The sequence below is a fragment of the Muscardinus avellanarius genome, assembly GCF_963383645.1.
Source record: "Muscardinus avellanarius genome assembly, chromosome: X".
Taxonomy (NCBI): Eukaryota; Metazoa; Chordata; class Mammalia; order Rodentia; family Gliridae; genus Muscardinus; species Muscardinus avellanarius.
This window is the reverse complement of record NC_137792.1, coordinates 48,207,802-48,220,223: the sequence shown is the minus strand read 5'-3', so window position 1 is coordinate 48,220,223 and position 12,422 is coordinate 48,207,802. Positions and strand designations below refer to the sequence as shown.

The following is a 12,422-nucleotide window of genomic DNA, read 5'->3' as shown; positions in this document are numbered from 1 at the left end:
TGTGTTTTGATATATCTGACTTGTTTTTGAGTTTTGCTTTAAAAACACTGGATCTTGGTTGCAAAGATCATAATTAGGAGCAGGATTATTTGACTGCAGGAAAGGAGGAATGTACTAGCTACTTTCCTCAGAGCTCTTGAAATGTTGAAGTGTAAAAGCTCAGATCTTCTGGCTTACAGCATACAGATGGGTTTAAAGACTTTTGCATCAGACTTAAACTAGTTACATTATACATTGTCTCATTTGCTTCCTCTTTACAGAGACCTATTTCTTTGATTTACTGAGGGCAGCTAACCACAATCCCTATCAGCCTCTGATTTATTCACAAAAGAGAATAAATGAGACATGTAAGCATTCCTTTAAAGACTATCTCCCAAACAAGCATTTCAAACACGGACTGATGGATTGTGAGATTGAATGAACTCTTTTTTGCTTTTTCACAGGCCAAACCAGTTGAACAGAAAACACGGGGATGGGGGAAGAAGATTTTTATATGCAAAAGAATTTTTATGTTGCAAGTACTTGCAAAGAGATAATAATCTTCCTGTTTGGGAAGTATGTCCTTCCCGATTTAGTGTTAACATAATACATGAGGGACGTCTTTGAATCAGACTTATTTCATTATTGGGGAAACTACCTTTATATTTCTTACCAAAAAAAACCCTTTCTTTTGAAATTCCTAGCTGTTAGGAGTGGTCTCACAAATAACTTGTGAGGTAAAATTTATATTCATATTTTAAAATGTTTGTGGTTATGCCACAGAGAGGCAACAGTTAAAAGTCCTATACTGTTCTTGTCTTGACTTCTTTTCTTATTATTCCTTCAGAAACAAAGGTCTGTCTTAGATTTTTACTAAAAATTGGTAATATGTTAGGTAAAACTGAATACCCAGCTTGATTCCTCCAACTGAATGTGACTCTGACTCATACGATTTTAGATAATCAGTTGACCTGGGCAGAAGTATCTCTAAAACAACAAGAAAGTGAAAAACATAATAACAACAGTGCTGTTTTTCATCTTCTGCAATGGGGAAAAACTATCTGCATTTTTGTCATAGTTTTTAGAAGGGAAAAATAACACCTTTTTATTCAGCAATCTGCAAAATCTAGTGCATGTACATCTCTTATTCATATAATGTACTAAAATGTATTTCTGTAAATAATTTCTGCTCATATACTGTGGAATTATGAAAGTAATGTGATTAATGTCACATATTTGTTGGTGATTTACTCATCATTCAATAATTTCTTATCACAAGCTTGCTACTTATCAGACTCTCAGTGCTGAAGATGTGGAGGTTTAAATAAAAAGTACTTTGTATCTTAGGGTTTATTAGGAATAGACAGATATATAAACAATCCCAGTATCATGTGATAAATGTTCCAATAGGGATATTTCTGAACTGCAGAAACAATAAATAATATAAAAGGACTGGGGTGGAAAATTAGAGAGGATGTTTTATTTTAGCAGAATTTCAGTGGATCATTTTGAGACTTCTAGTGCTATAATCAGTTCAGTGAAAAGTAATCCTTCACTGCTTTTCATAAGATAAATTAAGGGAGCTAATATAACCAACCATCTGTTAAAATACTTACAAAGTCTGGGAAGTGTGTTCATTACCTTATATTCTTTATATGTAATTTCCAATCCATCTTATTAACTTAGGTCTTATACCCATCTCTAGGTAAGGAAATTGAAGCTTAGAGAAAAATAAGTAGATGGTCCAAACTTACTCAGCTTGTAAGTTGCAGAGCCACATTTCAATTCAGATCTATCCAAAGCCATTATATCATTTCACAAGCAGGGGCATGGAAATTGGGGGTGGGCACAGTTAAAGATATATCAATCAGAGGAAATCATAAGTTTAAGGCATGTGGACATAAAAAGGTAGATGAGTTTGGTGCACTTTGTCTAGATATAGTGTGGCTAAAATTTAGAAACATTTAAAGAAAATTATGGTTGAAATTAAAGACCAAGAGCAAGGCAAAGATCAGATTGCAGAACTTTTACACACTATATTTAATATTTATGAACTTTATTCTGTAGACTTTGAGGAATCTTTGATGTTTATGCAAGAAAGGCCAAAATTAGTTATGCATTTTAGAAAGATAATTCTACTTGTAATATGAATGGAAGATCGAAAGCAATCATCCCCGTGAGGAATTATAATAATATATACATTTGCTTTTTTCTCTGAGTAATGGGGTTGCAATAATATTTACCTCATTGAACTGTTACAAATAAGTAAATTGTTACATGAGAAGGGATTAGACTACTATATAGTAAATGCTTCAGAAATGTTAGCTATTTTGTTATTTGTATTACTACTATTGTATATGTAAAAGAGTAGAAAACCACATGAGTAAGAAAGAACTGAGATTTTAAAGTTTATACATAAATATGAGGAGGAAACTCACCTTATTTGAGACCTGAATTGGGCCTCAACGTACTAATGGATATTAGGGAGATGGAATAATGCTTTCCAGAAGGAGAAATAGTATGAGTAAAGGAATGATATGAGTAACAGCAGAAAAAAAACACAACAACACACACACACACACACACACACACACACACACACACACCCACCCCAACAACAACAAATATATATGATGGTCAGACAACAATGGCCTATACTTTTTCCTATGTGTAAAAAAGTCTTAACATGCCGGGCGTGGTGGCGCATGCTTGTAATCCCCGCGCTTGGGAGGCGGAGACAGGAGGATCGCGCAGGTTCGAAGCCAGTCACACTGGCTTAAGAGACCCTGTTTCCATATTATAAAATAGGTCTGGGAGTGTAGCCCAGCGGTAGAAGGGCTTCCAGGAACCCCAGTACCACCAAAAAGTAGTCTTAGCAGATATATTAAAAAGAGGCAATACAATGTAGTAGTTAATAAATGGACACTTGAGTCCTACTGCTTGAGTTTGAACACCAGTACAGCTACTTATTAGTCATGTATTGGGCAAGTTTTTGTTTTATAGTTATTGAGCAGTTAGGGATAATAGTAATATCCATCTCATAAGATAGTAACAATGTCTGGCACATAGTAAGTCCTATATAGTAATAAGTATTCATATTATTAAAGAGAAAATGGAACTAGCTTATAGACAGCTTTGAGTTCTAAGGTAAAGGACTTGAGATTGATATAGAGACAGAATGGTGCCACTGAAAAGTGTTAAACAGAGAAGGTGAAATGATAACAACTGATCTTGCAGCACAGTTTAGGATATCTTGGGTTGGGTGGGAAGGGGAAGCAGAGGATAGATGTGAATAGGTAGCAACCAGAGATGGACAAACTAGAATGCTCTTAAATGAGTGCAGAATAAAGGATAGGAAGTAACAGTAATAATAATGTATATGCAAGAGAAATCATAAAAATAATTTATAGATTAGTGAGAAATACAGATAAGAAAGAATAAGTCAATATGATGGCAGGCTTGTTAAGTTCAAGGTCATACTACTGAGAAAATTCCATTATCATCAGCAGAGGGAAAAGTCAGAAAATGTGACTTATTTAAGCTCAAAACACAGAGAAAAATAAAAGTAATAAGATATTTTGCAATATAATAATATATTATGACCCAGGCGTGGTGGCACATGCTTGTAATCCCAGCATTTGGGAGGCAGAGACTGGAGGATCGCAGTTCACGGACAGCCTCAGCTACTTAGTGAGGCCCTCCGCAACTCAGTGAGACCCTATTTCAAAATAAGGAATAAAAAATTGGGCAGGGGGTGTAGCTTGGAGATCAAATGCCCCTAGGTTCCATCCCCAGACCTGCAAAAATAATATAATAATAATACATTTTTCAAGACACTTCCACATATATGAGTGTGTTTAATTCAAAGTGCTACCAGGGCACTCAGAGAGTTGTTGCTAATATGGAACTGAACTTTAGAAGAGAAAAAGAGGCCATGATTTAAAAATCATAGAAAACATATGCAAGAGAATGCATTGAATCAAAGAGTTGAAAGAAACCTGGATTTTGATCAGTAGAAGAGTGGGTGGTATAATGTGGTGGATGCATATCAGGGTGTTATGTCATAGTTAGAATCAAGATATTAGATATACACATAAAACATAAAAGGATCTTAATAATATGATGCTCAGTGTGGAAAAATGAAATACATAATATATATTTAAAACCACAAAAGTAATTTTGTAAGAATGCATACATGCAAAACGATACACACTAAATTTATCAGAATGACTGCCTACGTTGCAGGTAGGGACAGGAATTGGACTAGAATATGAGGATAAATTAGACAAACTAAATAATCCTCATAAACGGGGGTTCTTGCATGAAGTGTGATAACCTGCCATGAAATGTGAGGTATGATCACTTAATACATGTTTATTTAGAAGGACTTTTAAGACAGCATTTCAAAGCCAAATAATGCACTATTTTAATTGCTGCTATTCTCACATTAAGCATAAATAGTAAAAGGTTTTGATTTCACTTGCATTTCTTGATATGTGGAATGTATATGTGTAGAAAATTAAAGATTATAAACAAAATCCTCATCCTAAAAATGCTTACTTAAAACCAATCTGTTTTGCTTTTGCAGGTCAATATGGCCATGCCAGAAAAATCAAGTTGTATCAAACCACGTGAGGATTTTGGTGATTTTCCTCAGATTATTGAACTCAATGTGGGTGGTCAAGTGTATATTACTCGTTATCCTACTTTGGTTAGCATTCCTGGTTCCCTGCTCTGGGAAATGTTCAGTGAAAAGAATCCTTCTTCCCTGATTCAAGATAAGAAAGGGAGATATTTCATAGATCGAGATGGTTTTCTCTTTCGATATGTGCTAGACTACATGAGAGACCGGCAAGTAGTACTTCCTGAACACTTTCCAGAGCATGGGCGACTCCAGAGAGAAGCAGAATTCTTCAGGTTGCCAGATCTAGTCAAGATGTTGGCTCCTAAAATGAACAAGCTCAATTCAGTTGGAAATGACCTATGCCAAAATGACCTAGAGGAGCTGTCCCCCAGCATTGACATCATGTTTAATCCCTCTTCATGCAATATTGCCCAAATTAGTGGCCCTGATAACCCCCTAGCCCTGACAGTTGGCACTGGTTCTGATCTCAAGAAGACAGGCTTCATCACTATTGGCTATCGAGGCTCCTATACTCTGGGTCGGGACAGTCAAACAGATGCCAAATTTCGTCGTGTGGCCCGAATCATGGTGTGTGGTAAAATCTCATTGGCCAAAGAAGTGTTTGGAGATACTCTGAATGAGAGCAGAGACCCTGACCGTCCTCCTGAGCGATACACTTCTCGATACTACCTCAAATTCACTTACCTGGAGCAAGCTTTTGACAAACTAGCTGATGCTGGCTTCCACATGGTAGCATGTAACTCCACTGGCACCTGCACTGTCACACATGACCAGACAGATGACAAGATCTGGACCTCTTATACCGAATATGTTTTCTATCGTGAGTGACACTTAAAAAAATCAACCAGAAAATACAAACCAAAAAGCCAACTTTCCCTCCTTTCTCTGTTCCAGGGCCAACTGTTTCTTTTAAAAATAGATGCATACTCTTGGGCCTTGAGTCTTCTTTCTAATTTCAGACAATGCCACTTCCTTCAACATAATCAGTTGAAACTTTTTGGTATTGGCTTCTCCATTCTATCTGGCTTCCAGTCTGCCTTGGATTGTGTGGTTGGGTGTCATTTGAGGAAAATAATTCAATGTGTAAGCATATGTATGTGCTCATCACTATGTAGTAGAGATGTATTTGTTCAGTGAATACAATTAGATATAGCTACAAGATTTAGTTGGTTAAAAAATTCTGAGCCATAGTTTCCAAACTGTTTTTCAGCAGCATATCTTGGATTTGATTATATACCTTGTTATCTATATTCACCTGGGTAAAGCCTTGTATTGCTCATTTTGAGCTAGAGATTATTATAATAAATATAAATGTGCTTTTTTCACATGGTACTGGGGACTGAACCCAGGGCCTGGTGCATGCTAGGCAAGTGGTCTACCACTGAGCTACATCCCTAGACCATGAATGTGCTTTTTAAAGTTGTAAACACATGCATATGCGCGCACACATACAATTGCTATTGTTTTACCAGGCTGAGTGGAGGAAGTCTACAGTCCTCCAGGAAGTTTATAGAAAGGCCAATCAACTCTAAAATTGTCATTTACTATTAACAGAAGGTGCGTGAAAGGAACTGGGTGCAGTGGCACAACTCTATTATCCCAGAGTCACTGGAGGCTGAGGCAGGAGGATAGAAATGTTAAGGCCTGACTGGGCAACTCAGTCAGGCCTTGTTTTAAAATAAAATAAAATGGGCCGCCTACCATGCACAGGGCCTTAGGTTCAATCCTCAGTACTGCAAAGAAAGCAAAAAACAGTGGTTGAAAAAGAGAACACTTACATAAATAATTATTTCTAAGAATAAAGGGCTTATCATTTATATTAATTTTACTTGCAAAAGATACTGAGGATGGGTATTGTGGCTATTACACTGGAATAAGAATGTATGTCACTTTAAAAGACTACCCCCCAAATACCTGTTTTATTTATTAGAATTGAAATGAAAAAGCATATAGGGAAGTGAAGGGAAAGCAAATAATTGCTTTATGTCAATTTATATATCCATTAGTGTCATTTTCATTGGTCAAATAGTTGAATGTATATGTTAACTGTTAGCTTTTTCCCCTTGACTCTAGCACTGTGTGTGTGTGTGTGTGTGTGTGTGTGTGTGTGTGTGTGTGTGAGAGAAAGATAGAGAGAGAGAGAGAGAGAGAGAGAGAGAGAGAGAGAGAGAGAGAGAGAGAGAAAGAGAGAGAGAGAGAAGGAATGGAAGACAGAGGAAGAAGAGGAAAAATGAGAAGAAAATGATAAAAAATATAAATTCATTTTCTGAAGTTCCTGCTGATAACTTTTTATTACACAGGTTGAAAAATCTTTGTATTAAAACATCATGAATCTGAGACAAATGATGACATAAAGCAAGAAAAAGAAACTATAGAGATCTCATTTTAGAGTATCTTCATCTCTTCTTTCAATAGCTTTATAACACCCCAGTGATCCAATAGCCTTCTCTTTTCTTTATTCTTTCCTTTTTTGCCCCAACACTAGCCTCTATTTGTGCTAATTATCTTTTGATTTATTTTCTAGTGAGGTTTCTTTGGGTGATGAGGGACTAAAATCCACTTCAAGTGACTTGAGGGGGAAAATCATGTCAGAGGTCTGACTGGGTGGGCATTTTTTTAAGATTTGTCCTGTTAAGTCCAAGGACAGGAAGTGAGATCCAATTAAGTTTCAAAGGGCCTAGGAATCTATCAAGAACTCATGTTTTTGTTTTTGTTTTTGTCTCTCAGAGGCTACATGTCTCTCATTGGTCATTTCCAGAGCCTATTATTTCCACATTTCTCCCTCCACACAGATCACTGCCTTCTTTTCTTCAGGTTATACTTGGCCTAAACAGTCATGTCAGTTCTTCAATGAACATGAATTCTTATTCATCCTTTACATAGTTAATTTCTTTAATGACTTATTCCAATTCAAAAAACTTAGTAATCTGTGGTCTAGGAATGATAGGTTGAGTGGGCAATAGGCATTATGTGTGTGAAAACCAACTATAACAGGGTACAGTGATTGACACCAATGAATTACAACATGTACTGGTACATGGTGAACACATGGATATTGCATGGGCTTCCAATCTAGCTCTCCTAATATCTTTCTGATCAGACAGTTGAACACTTAAGGGTTAACCAACATTTTAGATTCTATTAGAGAAATATTTCAGTTATTTATGAATGACCTTTATGGTTATTACCATTGCTATATTCTTCCTGCATAATAAATTTAGCTTTGTAGCTTTGTATTAGCTTACTTTTTTCTTTACTTAAATACATTTACTAGCCTTATGCCCTCAGGCATATTTTTTATATTTTCTATTTTCCTTTGTCCTATCCAATAGGAAGAGACTATCATTTGTTCAACTAGGTGCATATATACCACAGTTAGGATCCAAAGGAAGCAATGATGATCTATTGCTTCATGCCTTGGGTTTGGTCTCTAAGAAATGTAGTAAACATGAGAGAGAGAGAGAGAGAGAGAGAGAGAGAGAGAGAGAGAGAGAGAGAGAGAGAGAGGGAGAGACTGAACGAACACTAGAGTGAGAGCGAGAATGTGTGTGTGTGTGTGTGTGTGTGTGTGTGTGTGTGTGTGTGTGTTATACTGGGGATTGAATCAAGGGGCACTCTACCTCTCAGCTATGCCTCCAGCACTATTTTATTTTTATTTTGAAACAAGTTCTCACTAATTTGAGGAGGGTCTAAGTTCCTGAGGCTGGCTTTGAACCTGAAATCTTTTTATCTCACCTACCAAGTACCAGGATTTCAGGCTTTTGCCACCAGGCCCTGCTAGAAAGGATTTGCAATAGTACTTGACACTAGGATTATTAACCATAGTCACTTTACTCTGTCACCAATTTACAGCACCCTGTCTTCAATATAGTACTATTGGATTACATTTAGTTCTGAAACACTGTCATCTGCTCTTTAAATTCTAATCACATAGTTTCCTATAACCTAGCAATATATTAATGGAAAAAGAATGAAAATAATTTGTAGCATTATATCCTGTTTGTGTAACGCTTTAAGAAAAAAAGAAGTTACATCATATAAAGATTCATAGGACAACTAAAGGGTAACTAACTGGTTAGGCATGTTGCAGCTATTTGTTCTAAATAGAGAAAGTTTAGTAAAATAAATGCTAACAATTGCATGGTAATAACTAAAAACTGTCATCAATATTAGCTGACGGAGCTCATTTTCAGTATTTGTTTCTTCTAAAAAATATCAGCTGGGCATGGTAGTACATACCTGTAATCCCAGTACTTGGAAGGCTGAGGCAGTAGTCTCACAGATTCATGGGCTGAGGCAGTAGTCTCACAGATTCAAGGACAGCATCAGTAACTTCTCAGGACTCTCAGCAACTCTGTTACAAAATAAAAAGAAAATAGGAATGATAGTGTAGCTCAGAGGTGGAATGCCACTGAGTTCAATCCCAGTAACACACACACACACACACACACACACACACACACACACAATATATATATATATATATATATATATATATATATATATATATATATATATATATATATATATATTAGTGGTTCTAAGTCTTGAAATTAACTTTACAAATTTGTATTAGTTTGAAGAAAAACATCCAGTAGGCATTATTATATGTTACTTCACAAAAATAACATTTATGTTTTAACAGAAATTTTCTAGAAGTCATTATTTTAACCTCATGGGATTCAAACTTTGGACAATGGAAATTTAAAAAGAAAAAAACTCCTACCTGGAAATCTGTTACATAAAACAAATAAAAGCAATGAATGGATCACTCAGCCAATTTACAATGTCTTATATTTATTTTTTTAACAATCTCTGGAAACCTCTCAGAACTATAAGGTTGAATGAAGCCTGGAGTTAAGAGCTAATTGCTTTGAAATAGAAACAAATAATTAGTACTGTAAGATGGCCAAGGTGGGGAATTTGAGTAGTCTGGAGGTCAGTTTAATAAGAAACTAGTGAGCCGGGAGTGGTGGTGCACACTTGTAATCCCAGAGTTTGGGAGGCTGAGACAGGAGGATCTCACAGGTTCGAAGCCAGCTTCAGCTAGTGAGTGAGGCTCTCAGCAACTTAGTGAGACCCTGTTTCCAAATAAAGTATAATATAGGTCTGGAAGTATAGCCCGGAGATTGAAAAGTCCCTGAGTTCCACCCCAGTATCAAAAAAATAAATAAATAAATAAGAAACTAGTGAAAAAATCCTAGTTTAAAATTCCCACAATGGGAGAAAACTTGGTGGTAGAAGTTTTCTCAGTGATTTAAAATTTCAAAGAGAAAATTAATTTTACAATCAATAACTTGTATTAATATCTGACTTTTAGTTAATACCTACTCTTAATGTTAACCATGGTCCTGGGACCTTTGCTTATGCCATTTAATTTAATTCTATATACAGTCCTGAGAAGTTGGTACTATTATATCAGTTATTTTCAGAAGAATGAGTAGTGGAGAATATTATCATTTGTAGAATACTAGTTGAGTAATATATGATTGTTATCCATTATTTAATTTCAAACTTTATAAAAAATGTTGTTATTAATGATTGAAGTGCCATCACTTTTCAGTATTCTCTTGTAAATCCAGAATCAGATGGAAAATAAACAGGAGAGTTAGACAGATGGGAGGTAAAAATATGTTTTATCATTGTTTCTTAAATTTTGTATTCATGCATTATAATTTTACATGATAGCAATATTCATAGTGATGCATTTATATATTCACATAATATTACTTGATTTGTTAGCATCCTCAAACCTCCTTTCCTTCTCTTCCTTCCTCCCTGGGTTGCCTTCCACTACTCTAGTGGTTTCTTTCATCATTTTCATAAGATACTTTTTCTTTTTTTTTCTCTCTAGCTTCCACTAGAAGAAAAAAAAATATGGCCCTTGGTATTCTGAGTCTAGCTGATTTCACTTATCATTATGTTCTTCAGTTCTATTTTCATGAAAATTATATAATTTTATTTTTATTTATTTATGGCTGAGTAAAACTCCTTTGTGTATATAAACCACATTTTCTTTATTCATTAATCTGCTGGCAGACACCTAGGTGGTTTCCATAATTTGGATATTGGGCTGCCAACAGCATGAAGAGAGAACATACAAAATGGGGGAAAATCTTTTCCAGCTACTCCTCAGAGAGGACTAGTACCCAGAAAATATAAAGAATTCAAAAATTTAACACTATAATATAACCCAATCAATAAATGGAGAATTGAACTAAATAGATATTTCTCAAAATAAGAAATATAAATGGTCAATAAATATATGAAAATATCTTCAACATCCTTAGTCATCAGGGAAATGCAATTCAAAACTACTCCAAAATTTCGTCTCACTACAGTTAGAATGATAATCATGAAAAATATAAATGATAATAAATCTTAGTAAGGATGGAGAGGAAAAGAAACATTTATACATTGTTGGTGAGATTGTTAATTAGTACAGCTACTATGGAGATCAGTATTAAGATTATTCAAAAGACTAGGAATGGGCATATGACCATAGAGTACAGAGGCATAGGACACAGCTTTACTACTTCTCAGTATCTTTTCTCTCTTATTAAAACTGCCTTGGAGGATACATCTTGAATCTGTGGCCATAGCACAGCTTTCTAATTCTACCCTCTAAAATTAAATACAAATTCAAATGTTGGTAGATCAAGTAGTTTTGTATTCCACTCTCTGCACAGGCAAGTTGACTGGGATTACAGTTACAGTGTTTAGTCAAACATTGTGTGGACAGACTACTTTGAGAAGGAAAAAAAGAAGGCAATATTTGTGAAGACCTTTTCTCCAAACAGCTACTTTTTATACCATGAGGATGAATGACTGAAGGAATGGAACAGAACCCCCTTTAGAAGACTTGTCTTTCTTTTTTAAGGATCTAAACAGGAACACTGACTGAGGGAGATATTGATTACTTCTTATACCTATGAATGCATTATTTTTATTTATAATTTGCCAGTAGGAAAATTGAGGCTCAGAGGGGTGAAGTTACTTGTTGAATTTATAACTGGGAAGGGTAAGATTTAAACCTAGATCATTCTTACTCCAAAGCCACAATATTTTGACTGTATTCTGAGGGAAATTAGATGGGCTACTTTTACATTTATATGATTAAGACACAGGTTCAGCTGCATATTAGAGAAAAACTAAAATAATTGCTTGGATAGAAGTATTTCTCACCTACAGAAAGTCCAAGTCAATTTGAAGTTAGGATGTAACTCTGTTCTGCAAAGATGCCAAGGGCCTGGGCCTTGGGGCTCTGCTGTCATTGTGGTACTATTTTCATCCCCATTGTCCAAAATAACACCAGCAGAATTAAATGAAGGAGGAAAAAAAGAAGGCCAGTTTCTTGTACCTTAAGAACATGACTCTGAATTTACACACATTAGTTTTGCTTGGCAACATCTCATCCAGAACCTTGTTACATCTAACTTTTAGAGAATCTAGAAAACATATTTTTTCTGAGTTACCCAGTTAAAATGTCTAATTATATTGAAGGACGAAATCATTATTGAGAAACAAGTAGTAGTCTCTGACACACTTTCATAGAATCTGAATTTAAGCAACCTGTAATTGATCATTTATCCACTGTTTGAAAAAATGTCCATCAAATACTCAATGACTACTACCTAGAGCAGATCAGGAAGGATCTCCTGATCCAATCCTAAAACTTCTAGTACTTTTTGTTAATAATGTTAATCAGTTAGTAATAACATATATTTGATATCTGATTCAAGTTTATCTCACACACATGACTGTAGGCTCCACAAGAGCAGAGACTGTCTCTTTTGTT

At 35.4% G+C, this 12,422-nt stretch overlaps 1 protein-coding gene across 1 annotated transcript; it reads left to right on the top strand.

Moving 5' to 3' along the window:
• Positions 1-4,573: 4,573 nt before the first annotated feature.
• On the top strand, positions 4,574-5,452 carry LOC308279148 (BTB/POZ domain-containing protein KCTD12-like; the record flags this gene model as incomplete). Its single annotated transcript, XM_080719120.1, has 1 exon — positions 4,574-5,452. One exon carries the CDS (start codon positions 4,574-4,576, stop codon positions 5,450-5,452), a length of 879 nt encoding a protein of 292 aa, XP_080575246.1.
• Between the last annotated feature and the right edge of the window lie 6,970 nt (positions 5,453-12,422).